The sequence below is a fragment of the Somniosus microcephalus genome, chromosome 11 (assembly GCF_052327205.1).
Source record: "Somniosus microcephalus isolate GS21.2 chromosome 11, FLI_Smic_1.0, whole genome shotgun sequence".
NCBI lineage: Eukaryota > Metazoa > Chordata > Chondrichthyes > Squaliformes > Somniosidae > Somniosus > Somniosus microcephalus.
Genome location: NC_140997.1, coordinates 131,936,125 through 131,963,406, shown reverse-complemented (window position 1 = coordinate 131,963,406; position 27,282 = coordinate 131,936,125). Strand labels below are relative to the sequence as shown.

General features: G+C 48.4%; 1 protein-coding gene across 6 annotated transcripts in view; it reads right to left on the bottom strand.

Moving 5' to 3' along the window:
* The window catches only part of dock3 (dedicator of cytokinesis 3), a 1,512,713-nt gene that overhangs the window by 351,794 nt on the left and 1,133,637 nt on the right, over positions 1-27,282 (bottom strand). For all 6 annotated transcript variants that reach the window (XM_086001262.1, XM_086001257.1, XM_086001258.1 and 3 more), the window contains one exon: positions 13,516-13,640. In XM_086001262.1, the coding sequence (XP_085857388.1) occupies positions 13,516-13,640 (125 nt within the window). The remainder of the gene's footprint in view (positions 1-13,515; positions 13,641-27,282) is intronic.

The window sequence follows — 27,282 nt, the reverse complement described above, 5'->3', positions numbered from 1 at the left end:
CATGTCATAGCATTGCCGCACTGTTGCATCCCTTGCTGCCAAACTGTCCTTTTGCTAAAGCCACTCTTCAACCTCCCTGCTTTCAGATGCTGCATCACCAGCTCGGGAGCCGGCCCCTCAAGCTGCCAGTGCCAGTGCCTCCGGAGGCGACGACCAGGAGGAAGCCGGACCATCCGTGCCAGCCTCAGGGGAGCCACCGCATCTGGAGACTGGGGATAGTAGTTCCCTTGAGGGGAGTGGGGGGGGGCTCTGATGAGGAGCCAGTTGCAGGAACCAGCGGCCTGCAGCAACGCGCGGGGAGTAGGGACGCTCGGGGGCCGTCTCCCCGGAGGGCGAGGTAGGCCACCATGACTGCTGCACAGAGTGCAGAGGAGGTGCGTAGCTTTGCCGAGATGAGCGCCCAGGCCCGGCTCAGGCACACTGAGCTGATGGCTGCAGTGGGGAGGATGCCTGAGTCAATCGACACACTGGCAAAGAGTGTGCTGGACTTTGGGGCAGCAATGGAAAGGACTGTCCAGGGCTTCGGCCCAGCAATAGAAAGGTCTGTCCAGGGCTTCGGCCCAGCAATGGAAAGGTCTGTCCAGGGCTTGTCTGAGGCAGTGGAAAGGTCTGTCCAGGGCTTGTCCAAGGCAGTGGAAAGGTCTGTCCAGACCTTGTCCGAAGCAGTGGAAAGGACTGTCCATGGCTTTTCCCAAGCACTGGCACCTGCCACGCAGGTCCTCACTGCTGCCACGCAGTCATTTGCTGGCCTCGTCCACACGCAAATTGAGGCCACGCGAACTCTCTGCTGCCACCCTAGCTGCATCAGGCAGGATCATCCCAGGCCCTTGCAGCACCACAGCAGGCCATGAATCTGTGGAGCAGTCGATTGTGGCGTATGATCCTGTGCGGCCCCGTCAGAGTGCTAGTGTTTCGGCCGACCACGGTGCAGGTGTCCTCTATCTGCATGTGAGCAGTCCTGATGCCACCGCTGTCACGTCAGCAGAGCAGCTGCCACCACCTGCGCGGCAGACTGCTAGCAGACATGCCCAGTTGGAGCAGCCTGCTTGCGGGACCTCCAAGCCCAGAGGTCGTCCAGGCCGTCCCTCAGGGGCTTCAGCGCTGCCAGACACTCAGCAGGTGTCCCCCAGCCTTGACGCAGCCACTGGGGTTCAATTACGGAGGAGCTGCAGTGAGGGAAGGGGCCGACCTCGTAAGAGGAGTCGGTCTCCATCAAGGGATCACCAGTAGAGGGAGGTGCTAAGACGTCTCTTTTTCCGGATTTAAGGCCGTCCACACCTGCTGTGTTTGTTTGTTATGGTTTGGTTAGTTTCGCCGGGTTGCCAGACAGTTATCTGTTAGTTTGTTAGTTATGATTTCTGTTACCATTACGTTGTCATGCTGGAAGGAAGCACTTATTTGAAAATAAAGAAAACTTTTTGTTTACAATCGAGCTGTACACTATTTACAATCATCGAGGCCTTCATAGGCTTACAGCGAACCGGAGGGCGCTGTTCGAATCACAGCCACCATTCCGTCCGAGGGGCCTAGAACCAAGTCCTTACGAGCCTCTGACGAACGGCCCTTCCAGTTTCTGGAGCCCTCCCATCTTCCTCCTCCTCCTCCTCCTCCTCGTCCGCCTGCTCTGCTGGACCTTGAGGGTCGGCTGGCATTGGCTGGGTGCGTCGAATGGCCAGGTTGTGGAGCATGCAGCAGACAACAACAATGCGCACCACATGCTCCGGCGAGTACTGTAGGGCGCCCCCCGAATGGTCCAGACAACGGAAACGCTGCTTCAGCACACCAATTGTGTGCTCCACAATGTTCCTGGTTGCCTGATGGCTGTTGTTGTAATGCTCTTCTGCCGGGGTGCTGGGCAAACGGAGTGGGGTCATGAGCCATGGGCAGAGAGGATAGCCCTTGTCGCCCAGAAGCCAGCCTCGTGGGTGAGCCGGTGCCTCAAAAAGGTCAGCCACTGAGGTCTGCCACAGGATGAACGCGTCATGGCTGCTGCCAGGGAATTGTGCGTTCATCGCCATGATCATCTGCTGGTGATCACAGACCAGCTGCACATTAAGGGAGTGGAACCCCTTTCGGTTACGGAACTCCTCCGGATTCTGTAATGGCGCCCGCAAAGCCACGTATGTGCAGTCAATGGCCCCCTGCACCATGGGGAAGTCCGCAATAGCCGCGAAGCCCTGTGCGCGCTCCCCCTGCTTCTCCAGGGTCACAGGGAAGGTGATGAATTCGCGCCTCCTTTTGTAGAGGGCAGCTGTCACTTGCCGGATGCAGCAATGCACCGCAAATTGAGAGATATTTGATATGTCCCCAGCTGCTGCCTGAAACGATCCGCTGGCGTAAAGGTTGAGCGCAACAGTGACTTTCACGGCCACCGACAGAGAGGTCCTGCACCGTATCCACGGCTGCAAATCCCCAGCAAGCAGGTGGCACAGCTCGGTGACAACATCCTTACCAAATCTGAGCCTTCGCAGACACTGCTCCTCCGACATGGTAAGGTAGGAGACCTGCTGCCTGAAAACCCTGGCAGCGTATGGTCGGATTCGGCGACGTCCATTGGCCCTCCTCCTTCTGGCCAATCCCGGCCCCCTCTCCCTCCGTCTCTGTGCCCTTGCCAGTTGTTCAGCCAGGATGACGTTCCCCTCCAAAGCAGCTCCCATTATTCTGGCCGACGAGTAAGACGCAGTCAGCTTTCTGGATCCAACTGTTCTGGACAGGGCTGAAGGTCCCAAGGCTCCTCTGGCTCAATAAGAACAAGTCTGTGTAACTGAAGGTCTGCAACTCTCTCCAGCAGCGAGCAGTATGGCCAGGCCAAATGGCTGCCGGTTTTTTACTAGTGCTGTCCCCTTTAAAGAGCGCCCCCCGAGTCCGAGAAGGACCTGGTAACGTTCCATCCAACTGTCACTAATAGCGCCAGGCGGAACGGAGGGGGGCGCCACTGAATTTCTGGTACGGAGCGCCAAAAAGGCGTTGCACAATGAAATGATGTCATTATCTGGCTGCGCCCGCTCGCGGGCGCAAATACTTAGCACCGGGTGCGTTAACAGGCTACTCAATATGGCAGGATGTGCTAGGATCACTGCGCACGTCCGAAAATTGGGTAACGCCCCAAATCTCGGGCTCTTTAGGCGCTAATCGCTGGCGCAACCAACCGAATTTCTAGGCCTAAGACTTTTAGAAGGATTTAGAATAAAAGTCTTTGAATGCGCTGTTGCCAACCTACCTACTTGAATCCCTCTAATAAGGTTTCTATTCCTCCCACAGCATCAAAACAGCCTAAACCAAAGTCACAAATGACATTCTCTGCAACTGTGATGCATTATTCTTCCTTGTCCCCTCTGCAGCCTTTGACATTATTGACCACACCATTCCCCTCCAACAGTTCTCTGTTGTTCAAGCTGGTGAGACTACCCTCACTTGGTTCCATTCTTACCTTTCTGACCATAGCCGAAGCATTTCTAGCAATGCCTTCTCTTTCCACCACAACACTGTCACCTCGGGGGTCCCCAAGAATACATCCATGGCCCTCTCCTCTTTCTCATCTACTTTCTGCCCCTTGGCGGCATGATCTATGGATCTAGGTCAGCTTATACATGTATGTTTTAGATGTCAGCTATGGTCAGTGGCAGCAGTTTGCCTCTGAGTTAGAGAGTCGTACGCTCAAGCTCCACTCTAGAGATTTGAGCACATTATCGAAGCTGGCACTTCAGTGCAGTACTGAGGGAGTGTTTCACTGTTGGAGGTGCCGTCTTTTGGATGAGACGTTAAACTGAGGCCCTACCTGCCCTCTCAACTGGACGTAAAAAGATCCCACGGCACTATTCTAAGATGATCAGTGGAGCTCTCCCAGTGTCCTGGCCAACATTTATCCCTCAATCATCATCACTGTAGTGTATGTACCTTGAAGAAGGAACTATATTCTGCAGCCCCTGTATACTGCAGTACCAGTAGTGACCACCCCTGTATATAAGCCTGTGTAGTAACTTTGTATAGTAGTTCCAGTTTTGTCTCCATTCAGTAAACACCTGTTATAACCAACTTCTGCAGTCTGTGTCTCAATTACACACGGACATTACATTGGCGACGAACAGATCCGAACTTACCTACAGTTCTGCACCACCTCACGGGGATCCATCCCTGAAGCGATTTTATCAGAGGTCGAAGCCAGAAGGAAGAAATCCAAAAAGAAAAAAAATCAAACAGAAGAAACGGGCGTCGACCGTGGGCAACCACCCTCTGATTCATCGAATTCGAAGATTTGCAGGAGAGGCTGTCGAGAGCTGGGCTTGGTTATCCAGTCTATGGTGTTCGAGCTAATCGGGCTGGTGGCAGGTAGTACACTGATCCTTCCTGGGCTGCAGTGGGCTAGAGCTCGATCGGGTGGCTTTTCAACGGGGCCGAGCAGCGTTGTTGGGAAGAGGAGAGAGAGAGAGAGGGTGGAGCACACAGGGCGCGGCCGGTGCTACGAAGCCGGGCAGCGTACAGACCCGAGAAGAGGGAGGGAAGTGTCCCATGGGGTCTGCTCTGACGACGGGAACAGTAATTAAAATAAAATAAAAATAAATTAGAAGCGCAGAAAGCCGCGAGGAGCGGCAGTTTGCCACGGGGACCGCGGAGAGCGGCGTTGGCAGCAGCGGAAAAGACAGAAAGCGCGGGAGGCGCCATCTTAATCCAGCGGGGAAGAAGGCAAGTGCGGGAGGCGCTATTTTGTTCAATCGGGGAAGAAGGCAAAGCGCGGGAGGCGCCATCTTAGATCTCCAAGATGCCGAAGACTGGCAATATCACTGCCTTCGATAATGCAATAGACGACTAGACCACGTATGTGGAAAGAGTCGAAGTATATTGCAAGGCAAATGAAGTAGCCTATGAGAAAAAGGCATCGGTACTACTAAACTTAATGGGCGCAAGAACGTACGGCCTATTGCGGAACCTGATCACTCCAGTCAAACCGATGGAGAAGAGTTTTAACGAAATTGTTCATATCCTACAGGAACATCTAAATCCTACACCGCTGTTGATAGCAGAAAGATTTAACTTCCACAAGAGAAATCGGCATAAAGATGAGAGCAATGCTGATTACCTTACGGAACTACGCATGCTATCAAAGCACTGCCAGTTCGGAGCAGGACTGGCAGATACCCTACGGGACAAATTTGTCTGTGGACTCCTGAGTGAAGGAACCCAGAAGGGGTTACTCTCAGAGAAAGAGCTGAAGCTAGATAAGGCTTTCAGCGTGGCAGTATCGTATGAAGCAGCAGCAAGGGGAGCTGCGGAAATACAGCAAAAGCCACAGGAATACGGCGCCCATGAAATGACATGGGGATTTGAAAAATGTTATCGCTGCGGCAGAACAACCCATGACCAGAAGGACTGCTGGTCTAAGGACAAAACATGCAGGCAATGCGGAAAGATGGGACACATTGCATGAGTTTGCAGGTCCGGGAACAAGACTAACGACAACAACAAGACTACTAAGGAAAAGTACAGGAAAGTACAAAAGATGATGGACAGTAGTTCCGAAGACCAGAGGAGCGATAGTGAATCCGGGAACAAGAGACTAAGCTGTCTCAAACTACACAACGTAATCACAAAAGAGGATCACCGAACCATTTGGGTCACCCTCACGATAGCAGGGTCCCAAGTCAAAATGGAATTGGATACAGGATCAGCTCTGACCGTCATGAATCGACGAGACTATGAGCGGCTATTCTCACACATACCCTTGAAAGACACATCCATTGTCTTGAAGACATATACGGGGCAGAAAGTATACCCCAGAGGGAAAATAAGGGTGCCTGTCGAATACAACGGCAAGGAAATACAGAAATTGTATCTGTACATACTGCAAGATGGTGGACCACCGTTATTGGGACGTGAATGGATCAGAAAGATAAGTTTAGACTGGCACTCCATTCAGGCACTGACTGTGGCTGGTAAAAAGGATGACGACGTCACACCTGGACGATTGTCAAAAATCTTGGCTAACGCTAAAGAGGTATTTCAACAAGAACTGGGAACTCTTAAAGGCGTAACCGCCTCAATAAAAATAGAAGAGAATGCAATTCCCAAGTTTTTCAAAGCAAGACTGGTACCGTATGCAATTCGCCCAGCCGTCGAGGCAGAGCTGGAGAATCTGGAGAATGCAGGCGTGTTAACTAAGGTAGACTGGAGCAAGTGGCATAGGTGGCACGGTGGCATTGTGGTTAGCACTGTTGCCTCACAGCGCCAGGGACCCGGGTTCGAATCTGGCCTCGGGTGACTGTCTGTGTGGAGTTTGCACATTCTCCCCGTGTTTGCGTGGGTTTCCTCCGGGTGCTCCGGTTTCCTCCCACAGTCCAAAGATGTGCGGGTTAGGTTGATTGGCTATGATAAATTGACCCTTAGTGTTAGGGGGATTAAATACGTGGGGTTACGGGGATAGGGTGGGATATGTGTTGGTGTAGGGGTTACGGGGATCGGGTGGGATATGTGTCGGTGCAGGCTCGATGGGCCGAAATGGCCTCTATCTGCACTGTGGGGTTTCTGTGATTTCTGTGAAGTGGGTGACACCCATCGTTCCTGTCATGAAGAAAACGTTAAACAATAAGTCTGAGGAGCCAAGGAAGGTTCGCATCTGTGGGGACTTCAAGGTGACTGTGAACCCAGTACTTCACACAGTACAGTATCCTCTTCCGAGGATAGAAGATATTTTCGCCTCACTATCTGGAGGGAAACGTTTTACAAAAATCGACCTAGCGCAAGCATATTTGCAGATGGAGGTTGAAGAATCCTCTAGGAAATATCTCACGATAAACACTCACAAAGGTCTTTACCAGTATAATCGACTGGTATTCGGAGTTGCATCAGCTCCGGCTATATGGCAAAGAGCGATGGAACAAGTCCTGCAAGGGATTCCGGGGACTCAGTGTTACTTGGACGACATCCTAGTGACAGGTGAAAATTACAGTGAACACCTTGCCAACCTAGAGCAGGTGCTCACTAGACTAAGAGAACATGGGCTATGAGCCAATCGCCCCAAGTGCGAGTTTTTTAAGAAACAAATATCGTATTGTAGCCACGTGATTGATGAAGAGGGGTTACGTAAGTCCCCTGACAAAATTGAAGCGGTAGTTAAGGCTCCAGCGCCTGAAAATGTGTCGCAACTGAGGTCATTCCTCGGATTGGTGAATTACTACCATAAGTTTTTGCCGAATTTGTCCACAATTCTGCACCCACTGAACGCCCTGCTACAAACTGGAGTAGCATGGAAATGGAGCGATGAATGTAAGCGGGCCTTTCAGAAGTGTAAAGGCCTGATCACTTCAAGAGAAGTATTGGCTCACTACAACCCATCACTACCGATAAGACTGGCGTGTGATGCGTCTCCCTATGGCGTTGGAGCGGTACTGTCACATAAATCCCTTGATGGTTCAGAGAGGCCGACAGCTTTTGCGTCACGCTCGTTAACTGCAGCCGAGCGTAACTACGCCCAGATTGACAGAGAGGCCCTCAGCCTGGTGTGGGGGGTGAAGAAGTTCAATCACTACCTGCATGGACAGAAATTTACTCTACTAACTGATCATCAACCTCTTGTCTCCATTTTCAACCCTAAGAAGGGCGTCCCGATAATGACAGCACAACGGCTACAGAGGTGGTCCCTTTTCCTAGGGGCACACCAATATGACATCGAGTACAAAGGAACTAAACAGCATGGGAATGCTGATGGATTGTCGCGCCTACCGTTGCCGACGGTGGAAGAAGCACCTGCAGTGGATCCTGTGGAGATATTCCACTCGACCATAGTCGAATGTCTACCTGTGACGAATGCAAACATAGAAAAGGAAACACGAAATGACCCGACACTCTCCAGGGTCTATGATTTAACGGTGAAGGGATGGCCAGCACATGGCGAACCACTGTTGCCAGCATTCTCGCCGAGAAGAGAACAGCTGTCAGTGTGCCGAGGAACCTTGATGTGTGGATCCAGAGTAGTAATTCCACCCAAATTGAAGGATAGAGTGCTCAATGAGCTTCATGAGGGTCATCTGGGAGGGGTAAAAATGAAGAACTTAGCCAGAGCGTTTGTGTGGTGGCCGGGAATCAATAGAGAAATCGAAGAGATGACCAAGAGCTGTACAGGATGCCAGAAGGTCCAAAACGCCCCACCACAAGCCCCTCTACATCCATGGGAGTGGCCCTCATCTCCATGGCAAAGGGTACACATTGATTTTGCTGGTCCATTTATGGACTCGATGTTTTTAATTGCGGTGGATGCACATTCAAAGTGGCCAGAGGTAATAAAAATGTCCTCAACCACCACAGAAAAAACTATCAGTCTTACGAACCATATTCGCCAGAAATGGGCTGCCTGAACAGATTTGCTCTGACAATGGACCACAGTTTGTGTCTGAAGAGTTCCGGAGGTTCTTAAAGAACAATGGTGTTAAGCATTACACATCCGCCCCATATCATCCAGCCACCAATGGATTGGCTGAGAGGTTCGTTCAAACATTCAAGAAGGCTATCAAGGCAATGTGTAATGAAGACATACCCCTACAACACAAGATGGATAACTTCTTGTTTGCCTACCGGAATGCGACACATGCGGTTACCAACCAAACTCCAGCCATGATGTTCTTCAATCGAAGACTAAGATGCCGCTTGGATTTGGTTAAGCCAAACATCAGAAGAGATGTGGAGAACAGGCAGTTTCAGAATATGAAGGAAAGGCCAACCAGGAGTTTCAAGATAGGTCAACCAGTTTTGGCCCGGGACTACCGCACAGAGAAATGGCAGCCAGGAACGATCTGCACACAGCAAGGACTTCTAATGTATACCATGGACGTTGGAGAGAGCATTGTAAGACGCCATGCTGACCAGATTCTAGAGTCACTGGAAAACGTCAAATCTACACCACGATCCTATACACCTGGTGATGAAACCGAAGTACCAATTGCATCTACCTCAGAATCGGTGATATTGGAAGCAGACGAACCAAACAACGACGTTGATCCCGAATCAACTTTGCCAGAAGAACCTGATACCCCAAAGAGGCGTTATCCGGACAGAATCAGGAAGCCTCCTCAAAGACTGAATTTATAATTGATTAACTTCAGCTAATGTATATAGCAACTGTAATTATAAATATGTTATTTAATTATTAATCGAATGTTATGTACTGTTTAGCAAAAAGGGGAGGAATTGTAGTGTATGTACCTTGAAGAAGGAACTATATTCTGCAGCCCCTGTATACTGCAGTACCAGTAGTGACCACCCCTGTATATAAGCCTGTGTAGTAACTTTGTATAGTAGTTCCAGTTTTGTCTCCATTCAGTAAACACCTGTTATAACCAACTTCTGCAGTCCGTGTCTCAATTACACACGGACATTACAATCACTAAAAAAACTGATTATCTGGTCATTATTACATTGCTTTTTGGGACCTTTCTGAGCCCAAGTTGGCTGCCACCTTTCCCAACATTAGAAAAATGACTACACTTCAAAAGTTCTTCATTGACTCTGAAATGCTTTAGGACATCCTGAGGTTATGAAAGGCGCTATAGGTATATATATATACAAAAGTGCAAGTTCTTTCTTTACATTGACAACACCCAGCTCCATCTCTCCACCACCTCCCTTGACCCCTCCACTCTCTCTCTCCTGTCAGACTGCTTGTCTAACATCCAATCTTGGATGAGCCGCAATTTCCTCCAGTTAAACATTGTCTTCGGCACCCACCACAAACTCCCTACCCCTTGCTATCAACACCATTGCCCTCTCTGGCCACTGCCTCAGGCTGAACCAGACTGTGTGCAATTCAACCCGGAACTGAGCTTTCAATTCCATATCCTCTTCATCACGTACTTCCACCTCTGTAATATTGCTCACCTCTGTCAATCTGCTGCTGAAACCCTCACTCACGCCTTTGTCATCTCCAGATTCGACTATTTCAATGATCTCCTGATCAACCTCACATCCTCGGTAAACTTCCACTCAACAAAACTCTGCTGCCTGTACCCTACCCAGCACCGCCCTGCTCATCTGTCCTAAAACTCTGCTGCCTGTACCCTACCCAGCACCGCCCTGCTCATCTGTCCTAAAACTCTACTGCCTGTACCCTACCCAGCACCGCCCTGCTCATCTGTCCTAATTGGTTCCTGATCCCCCAATACCTCAAATTTAAATTTCTCATCCTTGTATTTAAATTCCTCCATGGCCTCACCCTTCCCTATGTCTGTAGTTTCCTCTAGCAGTATAATCTCTGTTCCTCTAACTCCAGCCGCTTGTGCATACCTTCTCCCTTCACCCCACCACTGGCGGCTGTACCTTCAGCTGCATAGGCCCCATAATCATAAATTCCCTTCCTAAACCTCTCCGCTTCCCAACTTCCTTCTTTTCCTTTACCACTGGCGGCACAGTGGTATACAGTCGGGAGGGAGTGGCCCTGGGAGTCCTCAACATTGACTCCGGACTGCATGAAGTCTCATGGCTTCAGGTCAAGCATGGGCAAGAAAACCACCTGCTGATTACCACCAACTGCCCTCCCTCAGCTGACGAATCAGTACTCCTCCATGTTGAACATCACTTGGAAGAAGCACTGAGTGTAGCAAGGGCACAGAATGTACTCTGGGTGGGGGACTTCAATGCCCATCACCAAGAGTGGCTTGGTAGCACCACTACTCACCGAGCTGGCAGAGTCCTGAAGGACATAGCTGCCAGACTGGGCCTGCGGCAGGTGGTGAGAGAACCAACACGAGGGAAAAATCTACTTGACCTCATCCTCACCAATCTACCTGTCGCAGATGCATCTGTCCATGACAGCATTGGTAGCAGTGATCACCGCACAGTCCTTGTGGAGACGAAGTCACGTCTTCACACTGAGGACATCCTCCATCGTGTTGTGTGGCACTACCACCGTGCTAAATGGGATAGTTTCAGAACAGATCTAGCAGCTCAAAACTGGGCATCCATGAGGCGCTGTGGGCCATCAGCAGCAACAGAATTGTATTCCACCACAATCTGTAACCTCATGGCCCAGCATATCCCGTACGCTACCATTACCATCAAGCCAGGGGACCAGCCCTAGTTCCATGAAGCATGTAGAAGAGCCAGGAGCAACACCAGGCATACCTAAAAATGAGGTGCCAACTGGGGGGAAGCTGCAACACAGGACTACATGCATGCTAAACAGTGGAAGCAGCTATAGACAGAGCTAAGCAATCCCACATTCAACGGCTCAGATAAAAGCTCTGCAGTCCTGCCATATCCAGTCGTGAATGGTGGTGGACAATTAAACAACTAAAGGGAGGAGGAGGTTCCATGAATATCCCCATCCTCAATGCGGTGCCAGCATGCGAGTGCAAAAGAAAAGGCTGAAACGTTTGCAACCATCTTCAGGCAGAAGTGCCGAGTGGATGATCCATATTGGCCTCCTCCTGAGGTCCCTACCATCAGAGAACCCAGTCTTCAGACAATTCGATTCACTCCACATGATATCAAAAAATGGCTGAGCGCACTGGATACAGCAAAGGCTATGGGCCCTGACAACATCCTGGCTGTCATGCTGAAGACTTGTGCTCCAGAACTAGCCGTGCCTCTAGCCAAGCTGTTCCAGTACAGCTACAACACTGGCATCTACCCGACAATGTGAAAAACTGCCCCGGTATGTCCTGTTCACAAAAAGCTGGACAAATCCAAACCGGCCAATTACCGCCCCATCAGCCTACACTCAATCATCAACAAAGTGATGGAAGGTGTCGTTCATACTCACCCATAACCTGCTCACTGATGCTCAGTTTGGGTTCCGCCAGGGCCACTCGGCTCTAGACCTCATTGCAGCCTTGGTCCAAACATGGACAAAAGAGCTGAATTCCAGAGGCAAGGTGAGAGTGACTGCCCTTGACATCAAGGCAGCATCTGACTGAGTGTGGCATCAAGGAGCCCTAGTAAAATTGAAGTCAATGGGAATTGGGGAAAAACTCTCCACTGACTGGAGCCATACCTAGCACAATGATTGTGGTTGTTGGAGGTGAATCAGCTCAGCCCAGCTGCAAGAGTTCCTCAGGGCAGTGTCCTAGGCCCAACCATCTTCAGCTGCTTCATCAATGACCTTCCCTCCATCATAAAGTCAGAAGTGAGGATATTTGCTGATGATTACACAGTGTTCAGATCAATTCGCATCTCCTCAGATAATGAAGCAGTCCATGCCCGCATGCAGCAAGACCTGGATGACATTCAGGCTTGGGCTGATAAGTGGCAAGTAACATTCGTGCCACACAAGTGCCAGGCAATGACCATCTCCAACAAGCACGAGTCTAACCACCTCCCCTTGACATTCAACGGCATTACCATCGCCCACCATCAACATCCTGGGGGTCTTCATTGGCCAGAAACTTAACTGGACCAACCACATAAATACTGTGGCAACAAGAGCGGGTCAGAGGCTGGGTATTCTGCGGCGAGTGTCTCACCTCCTGACTCCCCAAAGCCTTCCCATCATCTACAAGGCACAAGTTAGGAGTGTGATAGAATATTCTCCACTTACCTGGATGAGTGCAGCTCCAACAACACTCAAGAAGCTTGACGCCATCCAGGATAAAGCAACCCGTTTGATTGGCACCCCATCTACCACCTTAAACATTCACTCCCTTCACCACTGGTGCACCGTGGCTGCAATGTGTACCATCTACAAGATGCACTGCAGCAACTCGCCAAGGCTTCTTCGGCAGTACCTCCAAAACCCGTGACCTCTACCACCTCGAAGGACAAGGGCAGCAGGCGCATGTGAACACCATCACCTGCAAGTTCCCCTCCAAGTTAAACACCATCCTGACTTGCAAATATTTCTCTGTTCCTTTATAGTCACTGGGTCAAAATCCTGGAACTCCCTCTCTAACAGCACTGTGGGAGTATCTTCACCACAAGGACTGCAGCGGTTCAAGAAGGCAGCTCACCACCACCTTCTCAAGGGCAATTAGGGATGGCAATAAATGCTGGCCTTGCCAGCGATGCTCACATCCCAGGAACAAATTTAAAAAAAAATCCTTCCTCAACTCCTACCTCTTTGACCAAGCTGTTGTTCACCCCTCTTAATATCTCCTTCGCTGCTTCGATGCCCATCATTTGCTTATGCATCTGTGAAGCGCCTTGGGACATTTTTTGACATTAAAGTGTTATATAAATGCATGTTTTTGTGAGAGCCTAGACAGTGATTGTTGGTGGGGTACTTGACTGGGGTAGGGGTGGGGCGGGGGGAGGAAGAGAAAAGCTGAGCCCAATCCTGCTCTCACCCAATACCTACACAATGCACTTTCCAGCAGGGACCACTGGTAGTGGCCAGCAGTGGGAATCCTGGACAGTGTTCTCTTTCCTAGCTCAGAGGCACAGAGGCTAATATTAGCACCCCTCAACACTGCCACCCTGGCTGAGATCATCTAACGCAGCACATATTGAGGGTCAAACCGCAGATCTTTTGGTGTCTGCTTTTTCCAAATGAGCAATCAGGAGAATTTCTCAGCAAGTTTAAAAAAAAGGTCTTACCTTCAGTATTTCTCCATCTGCATAAAGGACGTACACCGTTATTTCAATGTTCTTCTGTACACTCTTTCCACCTCTCTCAAAATCCCCTCGTTCCAATGTCAGATACAGATCGTTCCTGATGTCACCTGCATGACATTTACATAGCATGTCCAAACAAGTCATGTTAATAAAATTGAACAGGAATAGCATAAGGATGAAGCTGACATTCAGCAAACGGTCAGTGTCGATGGGTGAATGTGCAGATATTGTTCACTCAAACTGCAGTGTTGGGGTTAATCCAAACAAAGTGCAGTGCAGGGTCGGGGTTTGACTGAACACAAGCACAGAGTCAGTGAGATATGCATCATTCCTAGGGCTGCAACAAACATTTCTTACTAAAGACCCCATCTAAAATATTAACCTACCTTCTTATTCAGATATACTGACTGACCTGCTGTGTATCTCCAGCATTTTCTGTTTTTAATTTTAGATCTCCAGCAGTTGCAGTTTTTCTTTCAATCCGTTAGTTTGTTCCCCTTATAGCACCGTGGCAAAGATACTCTGCCAACAGTGTGCACAGGAGAGCATGAAATGATATGATTAATGATGCACTGATGCTATTACATTGCTGACTCCATCTAACATTATTCTTTATTACAAGTTTGAATAAAAATCGAGACAAGATTGCTGAATTTTCATTGCAAAAGTTGCAAAGGCCAGCTCATGTAACACTGTCTGCTGTATGAAGTTGCTGGAGTAGTTGACAGGCAGAATGTTTAGAGCAGGCTGAACCAAGAACTGAGCCTGCCCGAAAACTCCCAAGTACAGTAACGCTGCTCCTTTTAAGCATATGTTTCTTTTACACTGCACTTGTATTACAGCCATTCCACTGTATTATAAATAAAATGGTGCTAGTGTCGCTAGTAATATGGAGGCCCATGTTAAGAGGTAATTTCTCCTTGTGGACATAAACTGGGAGCCGCTGGAAGTTCTGAATGTTGTGTGCTACCATTTTGTTCGGAACTCTTAGGGGGAAAAATTGGGTATAGCCCATTTTGAGGCGCTAACCTCACCGGGACGCTAATTTTAGCGCCCCGAAAAAGTTAGCACCCCACCCCGTAAATTCAGTAGTAGCGCCCCAAGAAGGAGGTGGCGCACTACTGGAAACGCTCCACCTCCTTCTTGGGGCGCTACTACTCAATGTCGCAGAGCTACGTGCAGTAGCGCCGCGTCATTGCAAACCTTCTCCCCGATTAAAGAGGAGGGGCCTCGCGCTGCACACAACGGGGCCTTGCCAGACCACCAGGGAGTGGGGTGCCGTAGAAACAGCCCAGCACTCAAGAGGAGTGCCGGGCTGAACGATTGCGGCCGGCACCCCGCATACAAATGTCAAAGGGGGCAGGTGCTGGCAGTCAGCCAAAATAAAAATGGCCGCCCGACACCTGCCCTTTAAATTGAGCCGTCGCCCGCTACCGCCACTGCAAAACCACCCCCTAATCCTGTCGCACATAGGTCAAGGGGCGCAAGGGAAGTCTGCGGCCGTGGCGCAAACGGGGCGCTTCGCACGGCGATGACATCATCATTGCTGGCGCAGCAGGGTGCTACTGGCTACCGCCACCGCTAACCTCCCGCTGAATTTCGCGGGAGGTGTTAGCAGCACTGAGTCTGGGCGCTAGAACACTTGTGCCCTGTTAGCATCCCCGGGGCGCTATCAAGAGGCGCAAAGCAATCCAATTTCTAGCCCTAATTAGTGTTTTTGCATGAAAGTCTTACTCTAAAGTTCTGATTGTGACTTGTAAATGATTGCAGCTACAACTCCTTCAGTTGGTGCTCTAATCTTCACCTCATAATGTAGATAGGGGAGTTGGAGCAGCAGCTGCCCTAACACACTGCCACATTACTCCACTGGAAGCAGATCTGCAATATATACAAGCCAGCGTACAACATTTCAGAATCCCACGACAGTCCCCACTAATCCCACGCAAACAGATTCTGTTAGGTGCCCAGTCACTGTATATGATGAAGCCAACAGTTTGTGCTAAATGATTGGCAGATCACCTCTCAATACAAATGGTTTATGATAGGTAATAAGTAGATGGCCACATGTAATTTTGTTCCCGGCTAGTGATCAGCGGGTCAGTTAAACACATTACATAGAATAGAGAGCACAGAAACAGGTCATTCAGCCCAATTAGTCTGTGCCGGTGTTTATACTCCACACGAGTCTACATGGAGAAATATCCCTGGCTACTTGATGTTACACAGTTAACACTGGCTTTTCAGAAGTTAATGTCACTTCTTTGACTCTTAGTGGCCTACAATTGTTTTTATTCAATTTAAAGCAATAACCCAAATGAAAAAAAATCATCTTCCAGGGAACAGTCATATCAAGTTTAAAGTTCAGGTACTTTTCATTTGAGGTAGTCCGATGATGCCAGGCGTGCAGTTTCCAGCTGTCTGCAGCTCTCTTTTGTATGAAGTTGGGAACCCCTGGGTACCCAAGGAAATGGAGAAGCACATTTTTTGGGTCCCCTAAGCTGGTCTTGGTCTCCATTTATGTTTCATTGGTTAGATTTTTTTTTAACAGTGGTGGAACCAACAAACAACGGAGCTCACAAGACCCTAATTGAGCCTTGAGACCACACATTCAAGATAAAAATGTCTTTGTTTCAATTTTGCACTGGTAAAGCTAGGATCACAAAAACCCCAAATGGGGAAGTTGCTTGATTGCAGTCTCCTGATTCTCAATTCTTGCCTATAAATGGGGTACACAACTTAACAGATATGTTAAGATGGAGGAAATATCTGAATGCTGCTTTAAATTGCTTACATATCAAGATGAAAGGAAGCGAGAATCAGGGGCTCACAGTCACTGTAACTAATACCCCAGTAGATTCTGCAATTTAAGCAATTTCCTTTCTTGTCAAATCTTCCCTATTAACACTGTAGATATGCTGTTTCTCAGAAGTTCTGAATGTAACCTTGCCAATCTGGCCTGAGTTTTTCCCTGATTCCATAAGTGGGCTGACCAGGTGAAGCTGTGAGGTTAACCTGCTTGTGGCCAGAATTAAGATAATGGTTCCAGTGCAAGTGGTCAAAGAGACCCCAGGGAACTCTCTTCCAAGGACAATTCTGGTGCCTCTGACAGCTGGGGGATCAATTTGTTTACATTACAGCGTTGTTTCCAAGTGAGACAATCCTGGACAGTAAATGGGGGACAATATCACATCTATATTATAGCAAGGAGGCAGCAATTTAATATAAGCCAGGTGGAATGAGGTGGTTTTGCTCCCGGCTTCCAGAGGTCTGATCTTTCTTATACAGGCCAGCAATGCACGCACCATGCTCCTCAAGAAGCATAGGGAGTTAAACCAAATGGATTGAAAATTGGTCTGGTAGCAGAATGCAGGAGGTGATGGTGGACAGGCAAGACTCTATGTGGGGAACACTGACCTGTAGATTTCGACCAGGCTCTGCTCCGGGTCCTCTACTTGGTTTGGAAATAATGTGGAGGAGGGCACCTCTAGTAATATTGTTAAAATCAAACACACACATTTCCATGCCTCACTGCATTCTCTTTTACAGCTCCAAAACCAGGTCAGTATCTGCTGTGCAATTGTTAATATGGACAATGCAACAAGTTGATCCACGTACACTTCCACTGGGAGTGGTAAAGGAATCTTGGTCAATTTTCTCCATCCTAGCCCAAAAGACGTTATAGCCAAGTGTTGCAACCCAGGTGAGATCAGCTAAATCAGGACAGACCAAGAATTGAAGCTGGGAGCCTTGTGGTCCGATAAACTCACTGAACCATCAGGGAAGTCTCAACAATGCACAGTTATAGAGCCCAGGCTGGCTGTGGAGATGTCATCCCACCCAAAATAGACAGCAGCAAGGAGCAATTATTGCATTACTCAGTAGTAAAAAACACCTCAAAATTCAAATATTATGAAGCTGAATTTGTCCACAATAGAGTACTGTTCAGAAAACTTGGCATGCATGAGCACTCTAATCCCCCCACTCACCCACCCGTTTTATGAATATTAATTAACATATGGGGACTTGAAATGCAAATGTTGTTGCTGTACATACAATTAATAAACAGGAATTGCATGGTAACCTTTCTACATTTATTTAGATGTCAGGGAGAATTTTGCAAATGTGTGTCGAAACTGACAGTGCATCACTTTGTGCATCGAAGCAAGGGAAATACCTTTATGTTCAGCAGCACACTGCAGTGTTTGAGTCATTCCAATGAGCGTCTGCTGTACTTTTGTCTCCATACGTTGGAAACAAAATGATCTCACAGGAGCAGTAAAACGAACGGTGACATTTACTCCTCAAGTATGAGCATGAAGAAATCTGAAACAGTACTCAGCGTAAAATATCTCAAATTCTTCATTGCGCCCAATCCACTCGTGTATCTTTTCTAATTGGTGTAATGAATAGTGCAGAAAATGAGGCAGTGGAATGTGTCCACAAATTAAAAATGAAATAATAGTGGTGATGCTTCAGGGATGCTATAATTTATCGCACCAGAAAGTACAATATTCCCAGCAAGTGCTGGTAGCCTTTGATCTGTCAAACATTTACTTCCGTTTTAAATTTATTTTATTTTCGGGTAAGCTAAGAACATAAGAGTTTTATCTGAACACATTAAACCATTCAGTAAAAATAGTGTCACAGAATCATTTGAATGCCCTGTGGCTGTTCTGAGAGCAGAACTAACACATTTTTCATGGGGACTTTATTAAAATACTTTATAACTTCTATTTATTTGCTCTATGTAGGCCAAAGCTCTAGTTGTGAAGATTTTATCACAGTAACATTATGAAAGTCATTTGTTCTAGAATTGACAACACAATAACATGGTGTGGGACCATTGTTAGAGAGTAAAGAACTGCCCATGATGTGGGGCACTGTTGGCAGTGAAGAGTAGCCCAATAATGCTGAATTCGGTCTTTCTCTTGGATAATGAGTAGCAAAATTATATTATGTGGAGCTAAAACTGTCAACAGCGAGGAACAGCCCAATAACTGAGTACGGCCATTGTTCTAGGGTGATGAAAACCACAGTAAAATGATGTGAAGCTGCTGCTGTTAGCAGTGAGGAACAGAACAGCAACATCATGTGAGTCATTGTTGTTTGCAGTGACGATTAGCACAGTAACATCGTGCAAGTCTCTGTTGTTTGCAGTGAGGATCAGCACAGTAACGTCGTGCGAGTCACTGTTGTTTGCAGTGAGGATTAGCACAGCAACGTCGTGCGAGTCACTGTTGTTTGCAGTGAGGATCAGCACAGTAACGTCGTGCGAGTCACTGTTGTTTGCAGTGAGGATTAGCACAGCAACGTCGTGCGAGTCACTGTTGTTTGCCGTGAGGATCAGCCCAGTAACGTCGTGCGAGTTACTGTTGTTTGCAGTGAGGGTCAGCCCAGTAATATCGTGCAAGTCTCTGTTGTTTGCAGTGAGGATTAGCACAGCAACGTCGTGTGAGTCACTGTTGTTTGCCGTGAGGATCAGCCCAGTAACGTCGTGAGAGTCACTGTTGTTTGCCGTGAGGATCAGCCCAGTAACGTCGTGCGAGTCACTGTTGTTTGCAGTGAGGATCAGCACAGTAACGTCGTGCGAGTCACTGTTGTTTGCCGTGAGGATCAGCCCAGTAACGTTTTCCGAGTCACTGTTGTTTGCAGTGAGGATTAGCACAGTAATGCCGTGCGAGTCACTGTTGTTTGCAGTGACGATTAGCACAGTAACGTCGTGCGAGTCACTGTTGTTTGCCGTGAGGATCAGCACAGTAACGTCGTGAGAGTCACTGTTATTTGCCGTGAGGATCAGCCCAGTAATGTCGTGCGAGTCACTGTTGTTTGCAGTGAGGATCAGCACAGTAACGTCGTGCGAGTCACTGTTGTTTGCCGTGCGGATCAGCACAGTAACGTCATGCGAGTCACTGTTGTTTGCCATGAGGATCAGCACAGTAACGTCGTGCGAGTCACTGTTGTTTGCCATGAGGATCAGAACAGTAACGTCGTGCGAGTCACTGTTGTTTGCAGTGAGGATCAGCACAGTAACGTCGTGCGAGTCACTGTTGTTTGCAGTGAGGTTTAGCACAGTAACATCCTGTGAGTCTCTGCTGTATGCAGTGAGGAATAGCACAGTAACATTGTGTGAGTCATTGTTCCGCAATGAAGAATAGGACAGTATTGGACTTTTGTTGTAGGATGATGAACAGCACAGTAACACTGAGTGGGGCCACTGATCTCGAGAACATAGCACAGAAACACTGAATGGGACAAATGTCAGCAGTGAAGAACCAATCATTGTAACCTTATTACATTTGATTATCTTCTCCGCACAATAACTACTCAGTACAATTTCTCTTGCACTGCTGTTACCTTATGATGCTGTTGTCAATTACAGCCCTAACTTCTGATAGCATTACTATAAGGCAAATGAGGTAAGGTTGCTGCTTTCAGAGGTGTGGTTTTCACCAGTGCTTCTGGGGCCGGCAGTGTTAAGGTAACAATATGAACATTACCTCTCTAGACGCAGGCTGCCCAGTTTTGTGTTCTGTACAGACCTCCCCATCATTGGAGGAGATCTGGCAGCTAAAAAATTAACTCCTGGATCATGACTTTCAAATAATTGGATGGTTGTTGCTCTGGACCTGTGGAATCCAGCTCACATGATAAACATGATAAACATGATAAACATGATAAACAGCCATATAACAGTAGCCTAAGGCTACATTGTGGGGATTTTGGCAATAGTTCTATATTGAGATGCAGCATTAAATGCTTTTTTAGCGATGACAACGGTTTTTGAAAGTGGGTGCCTGTCCAAGTTCCTGAAGTGAGTGCATTTCTCCTGCAGCACTGACTTTTCTCATGCTAGGTCTAAGTCACTGGCTTCCAAGAACTGGAAAATTCTGCAGATATCCTTCAATATTAAATCAACAGCTCTCTTCACATATAAAGAATAGCATCTTCTTTGGTATAAAGTTAATTTACGATGGTGCAAGGAAGCTGTGGTTTTAGAGCATGTAAAGTGACATTCATTTTTGAAATATATATAATGCAGCCAATATAATCCAGCCTTCGGGTAGTAAAATGGTTTACTGAGGCAAGCGGAGTAGCCTTGAGATGAGTATTACTGCGGGCATGCCCCGAAGCACAATGTATATTTATGATGAAGAAAGCAAGCAGTGAACACTGCAAACAAACAGGCATTGGGGACTTACACCCTACTATCTTCATCTCTGCAGCAGAGAAAAAGAAGGAAGGGAAGGGGTAACATAGAGGGAGATCAGGACATTAGTCAACAGGACAACACACTCAGCTGAACACTGGGACACACATTTTAGCAAATAATAGAAACTATGAAAGTTCAAACATTGTTGCACCAAATAGACAAGACAAACCAGTTGCGACTAAGACAGAAAAATAAGAATGGAACCATATCAAATACTATAATGATCAAAAAATGTTCAAGTGCTCCATCTTCACTTTCCTGCTGTCAGCTTCCAAAGTACACACATGGAGGGTTTCCCTAATCTACATCATTAGAACTTTAGTCAATTCCTTTCTCAAAGCTCCCATTCACTAATCAGCAAGTTCCACAAAACCGACTGCTCAAATCGTTTCTCCACATACTTTTCACCTGCCATTTGTCTTAAGAGTCATAACGGCACAGAAGGAGGCCATTTGGCCCATCGAGTCCGTGTCAGCTCTCTGTAGAGCAGTTCAGTCAGTCCCATTCCCCTGCTCTATCCTCGTAGCCCTGCAAGTTCATTTCCCTCAAGTGCCTATCCAGTCTCCCCTTGAAAACATTGAGTGTCTCCGCTTCCACCACTTCCGTCGGCAGCGAATTCCAGGTCATCACCATTCGCTGCGGGAAAAAGCTTTTCCTCACATCCCCCCTGTATCACTTGCCCAAAACCTTAATCTTTGTCCCCTAGTCCTTGTACCATCAACTAGTGGGAAGAGCCTTTCCCCGTCTAGCCTATCCAAACCCGTCCTAATCTTGTACACCTCTATCAAATCACCCCTCAATCTCCTTTGCTCTAATGAAAACAAATCCAGCTTTCCAACCTGTCCTTGTAGCTAAGATCCCCCATCCCCGGAACCATTCTGGTAAATCTCCTCTGCACCCTCTCAAGGGCCTTCACATCCTTCCTAAAATGTGGTGACCAGAACTGGATGCAATACTCCAGTTGTGGCCTAACCAGCGCTTTATAAAGGTTCAGCATAACTTCTCTATTTTTGTACTCAATACCTCTATTTATGAAGTCCAAGATCCCATATGCTTTGCTAACCACTCTCTCAATATGTCCTGCCACCTTCAGAGACCTATGCACATTAACTCCCAGGTCCCTCTGTCCCGGCACACTCTTTAAAACTGTGCCATTAAGTGTATATTGCCTCTCCCTGTTCCTTCTGACAAAATGCATCACCTCACACTTCTCTGTATTAAATTCTATCTGCCATTTGTCCGCCCATTCTGCTAGCCTTTCTATGTCCTGTTGCAGTCGATTGGTATCATCGTCACTGTTTGCCACACCCCCAAGTTTGGTGTCATCGGCAAATTTAGAAATTCTACTCTGTATTCCAATATCTAAGTCATTTATATATATCTCAAAAAAAGCAGTGGCCCCAGCACTGACCCTTGAGGAACACCAGTCTACGATCCTCCAGTCTGAAAAACAGCCATTTACCACAACTTGCTGTTTTCTGTCCTTAAAAGCCAATTCCTTATCCAAGCTGCCACTGACCCACCTATTCCATGAGCCTCAATTTTGTTAACCAGCCTTCTATACGGTACTTTGTCAAATGTCTTCTGAAGATCCATGTAGACAACATCCATTGCATTCCCTTCATCAATCCTCTCTGTTACTGCATCAAAAAATTCAATTAGATTAGTTAAACACGATCGCCTGGGCGCCGGAATTACCGCTGCGATCGGAGCAGTTGCGACCGCCGGAAATTCAGCTTGTGCGCCCCAAGAGGGACACGGGGTGCTGCTCGAGGTGCTCCGCATCCCTCTTAGGGCGCTGAAACTGAATATCGCAGCGCAACGTGCTGCGGCACGGCGCGCTGCGGTGCTGCAGGCCTTCCTCCTATTCTTAAGGGGGAGGGGCCTGCACCAGCATGATCAGAGATCGTGAGTGCCGGCAAAAGAGCCCGGCACCGAGGAGAAGTGCCGGGCTCTTGGAAAACAGCCGGCACTGCCGTGGGGGGAGATCAGGAGACCGGGGACGGAGGTGCTGGCAGGCGGCCGCCGAAAAAAACGGCCTCCCCACACCTCCACCTTAATTTGCGCCACTCCCGCCACAGGTAGGCCCCGTGAACCGGGCGCGATTTGCGAATGGCGCTACAGAGGCAGGCGCTACCAAATATCGCGATCGGGGCAGTAGCGGGGCGCTGCGCACACCGATGACGTCATCGGTTGCGGCGCAGCGCAACAGGCTAATGCCGCCATTAGCGCCCCAGCTAAATATCGCGGGAAGCGTGGCCAGTGGCGCTAAAGCCACTGAGTGCCCTTTTTAGGCGCTAATTGGTGGCGCAGCCCACCGAATTTCTAGGCCAAAGACACCAAAAATTATACAATTCTGAAACTAATCACTAAACTTACGCATAAAATTAGTTAATTGTAAGAAATAGCTGTAAGAAGTTTCCCGCATATAGGTCTATCGGAGCATAGGAGTGGAATTAGAACTTCATCTGAACCTGCGCACTAATATTTCTGGCTTTTATGATGAACTGAGTGTGAGTGAGAATGAGAGCGAGGGAGAGAGGGGGGTGGGAGGGGGGAGAGAGAGAGAGAGGCCCATCAGGAGTTAAAAACAGGAAATGCTGGAGAAACTCAGCAGGTCAGGCAGCATCTGTGAAGAGAGAAACAGAGTTAACGTTTCAGGAAAAAAGCAGGAAGTGGAACAGATTTTTAAGCAAGTGAAGAGGCTGGGAAAGGGGGGAGGGGATGAAAGAACAAAAGGGAAGGTCTGTGATAGGATAGAAGGCAGGAGAGGTTAAGAGACATTAAGAGATATTCAAGGCAAAAGGAGATGATAATGGAACAGGTTAAGAAACAAAGGATGGCTCTAGATGAAGTGTAAATCGTGCTGGCAGAATTAAAGACAGCTGCCATGTGGGGGAGAAGAAAAAAAGACACAGACAAAAAGTGTGGATAAAAAAAATATATATATATATATGATAGGGGCCGAGGTTATGGTCTGAAATTGTTGAACCCTATGTTGAGTCCGGAAGGCTGTAAAGTGCCTAATCGAAAAATGAGGTGCTGTTCCTCGAGCTTACGCTGAGCTTCCGTGGAATAATGCAAGAGGCCGAGGACGGTGAGATCTGAGTGGGAGTGGAGTGGTGAATTAAAGTGACAGGCGACCGGAAGCCCTTACGGACTGAACGGAGGCGTTCCGCAAAGCGGTCACCCAATCTGTGTTTGGTCTCCCCAATGTAGAGACCACATCGTGAGCAGCGAATACAGTATACTAAATTGTGAGAAGTACAAGTAAATCGCTGTTTCACCTGGAAGGGGTGTTTGGGGCCCTGGACAGTGGGAAGGGGGGAGGTATAAGGGCATGTGTTGCATCTCCTGCGCTTGCACGGGAATGTGCCGGGCGAAGGGGAATTGGGGGTGATAGTGGAGTGGACAAGGGTGTCGTGGAGGGAGCGGTCCCTACGGAATGCTGAGAGGGGAGGTGAGGGGAAGATGCGTTTGGTGGTGGGATCACGCTGGAGGTGGTGGAAATGGCGGAGGATGATCCGTTGAAATTGGAGGCTGGTGGGGTGAAAGGTGAGGACAAGGGGAACTCTGTCGTGGTTCCGGGAGGGAGGGACAGGGGTGAGGGCAGAGGTGCGGGAGACAGAACGGACATGGTCAAGGGCCATGTCAACCACTGTAGAGGGGAGTTGCAACTGCCGGCGTGACATCGGCCGTCTCCATTTCTCTGCTCCCCTCACTCACTCCAACCTACCTCCCTCTGAACTTGCGGCACTCCATTCTCTCCGATCCAACCCCGGCATTGTCATTAAACCTGCTGACAAGGGTGGTGTTGTTGTTGTTTGGCGAACCGACCTCCACCTAGCAGAAGCTGAACACCAACTCTCCGACACCTCCTCCTACCGCCGCCTGGACCATGACCCCACCACCGATCATCAAGCCACTGTTTCCAATACTGTCACTGACCTCATCTCCTCTGGAGATCTTCCCCCCCATGGCCGCCAACCTCATAGTTCCCCAGCCCCACACAGCCCGCTTCTACCTCCTTCCCAAGATCCACAAACAGGACTGCCCTGGTAGACCCATCGTTTCAGCCTGTTCTTGCCCCACGGAACTTATCTCTTCCTATCTCGACTCTATTTTTTCTCCCCTTGTCCAGTCTCTTCCCACCTACATCTGCGACTCTTCCTACGCCCTCCGCCACTTTAACAATTTCCAGTTTCCTGGCCCCAACCGCCTCCTTTTCACTATGGACGTACAATCCCTCTACACCTCCATCCCCCACCAGGATGGCCTGAGGGCGCTCCGCTTCTTCCTTGAACAGAGGCCCAACCAATCCCCATCCACCACCACCCTCCTCCGCCTGGCTGAACTTGTTCTCACATTGAACAACTTCTCCTTTGACTCCACTCACTTCCTCCAAATCAACGGTGTTTCTATGGGAACACGCATGGGTCCTAGCTGTGCCTGCCTTTTCGTGGGATATGTGGAACACTCTTTGTTTCAGTCCCTCACCTCTTTTTCCGGTAGATTGATGACTGTATCGGTGCCGTGTCCTGCTCTCGCCCTGAACTAGATAATTTTATTCACTTTGCTTCCAATTTCCACCCTTCCCTCACCTTAACATGGTTCATATCCGACTCTTCCCTTCCCATCCTCGACTTCTCCGTCTCCATCTCTCGGGATAGGTTATTGACAAACATTCACTACAAGCCCACTGAATCCCACAACTACCTGGACTACACTTCCTCCCACCCCGCCTCCTGTAAGGACTCTATTCCATTCTCCCAGTTTCTCCGTCTCCGCCGCATCTGCTCTGACGATGCCACCTTCCATACCAGTGCTTCTGACATGTCTTCCTTTTTCCTCAACCGAGGATTCCCCTCTACAGTGGTTGACATGGCCCTTGACCGTGTCCTTTCTATCTCCTGCACTTCTGCCCTCACCCCTGCCCCTCGCTCCCAGAACCACGAGAGAGTTCCCCTTGTCCTCACCTTTCACCCCACCAGCCTCCACATTCAACGGATCATCCTCCGCCATTTCCGCCACCTCCAGCGTGATCCCACCACCAAACGCATCTTCCCCTCCCCTCTCAGCATTCCGTAGGGACCACTCCCTTGTCCACTCCGCTATCACCCCCAACACCCCTTCCCCCGGCACCTTCCCGTGCAAGCGCAGGAGATGCAACACATGCCCTTTTACCTCCCCCCTTCCCACTGTCCAAGGCCCCAAACACCCCTTCCAAGTGAAACAGCGGTTTACTTGTACTTCTCGCAATTTAATATACTGTATTTGCTGCTCACGATGTGGTCTCCTCTACATTGGGGAGACCAAACGCAGATTCGGTGACCGCTTTGCGGAACACCTCCATTCAGTCCATAAGGGGGACCCCGAGATTCCGGTCGCCTGTCACTTTAATTCTCTGCCCCACTCCCACTCAGACCTCACCTTCCTTGGCCTCTTGCATTGTTCCACTGAAGCTCAGCGTAAGCTCGAGGAACAGCACCTCATCTTTCGATTAGGTACTTTACAGCCTTCCGGACTCAACATGGAGTTCAACAATTTCAGATCATAACCTCGGCCCCTATCATATATATATTTTTTATCCACACTTTTTGTCTGTGTCTTTTTTTCTTCTCCCCCACATGGCAGCTGTCTTTCATTCTGTCAGCACAATTTACACTTCATCTAGAGCCATCCTTTGTTTCTTAACCTGTTCCGTTACCATCTCCTTTTGCCTTGAATATTTCTTAGTGTCTCTTAATCTCTCCTGCCTTCCATCCTATCACAGACCTTCCCTTTTGTTCTTTCATCCCCTCCCCCCTTTCCCAGCCTCTTCACTTGCTTAAAAATCTGTTCCACTTCCTGCTTTTTTCCAGTTCTGACGAAAGGTCATCGACCTGAAACGTTAACTCTGTTTCTCTCTTCACAGATGCTGCCTGACCTGCTGAGTTTCTCCAGTATTTTCTGTTTTTATTTCCGATTTCCAGCATCTGCAGCATTTTCTTTTTGTATTCCCATCACAGGAGTTACCTTCTCTCTGCTCCTGTGGAAGTGCGATATCTATAGTACACCAGGACAACCTACATCACATGACAATAGTGTCTGTGTGAGAGAGAGGTACACAAACACAACCAACAGAGGTGCACATTGGCAGTTATAGCTTTCATCCTGCACTTGTGGAACAATACACGGAGCTTACTGTGATTCAATAGAAACATTATGATCAACTGTGAGGTACAAGTAGCAGACAAAAATAAGATCTCATTTTTTGAGCTTTCTATACAGTTTAAGACATCAATTTAAAATTTTGAGTTAACAGTAGTGCTGAGGAAGTTTTTTTGTGTGTTGCTGAGGGGACTGCTGCTTGCAGCAAGACCAGAGGGGGACAGTTATGAGATGCTTTGATGCTGAGCTTGAACACTGTTGAATGACCAGCTGGTCAGGGGCCATTAGAGATTTGACAATGGGAAAAACTTTCCTTGTGTTGTTGCTACACTGACAGCATCAGCAAAAACTGCAAAGCCACTGCGTGGGACAGTAAAGGGAAGGAAAAA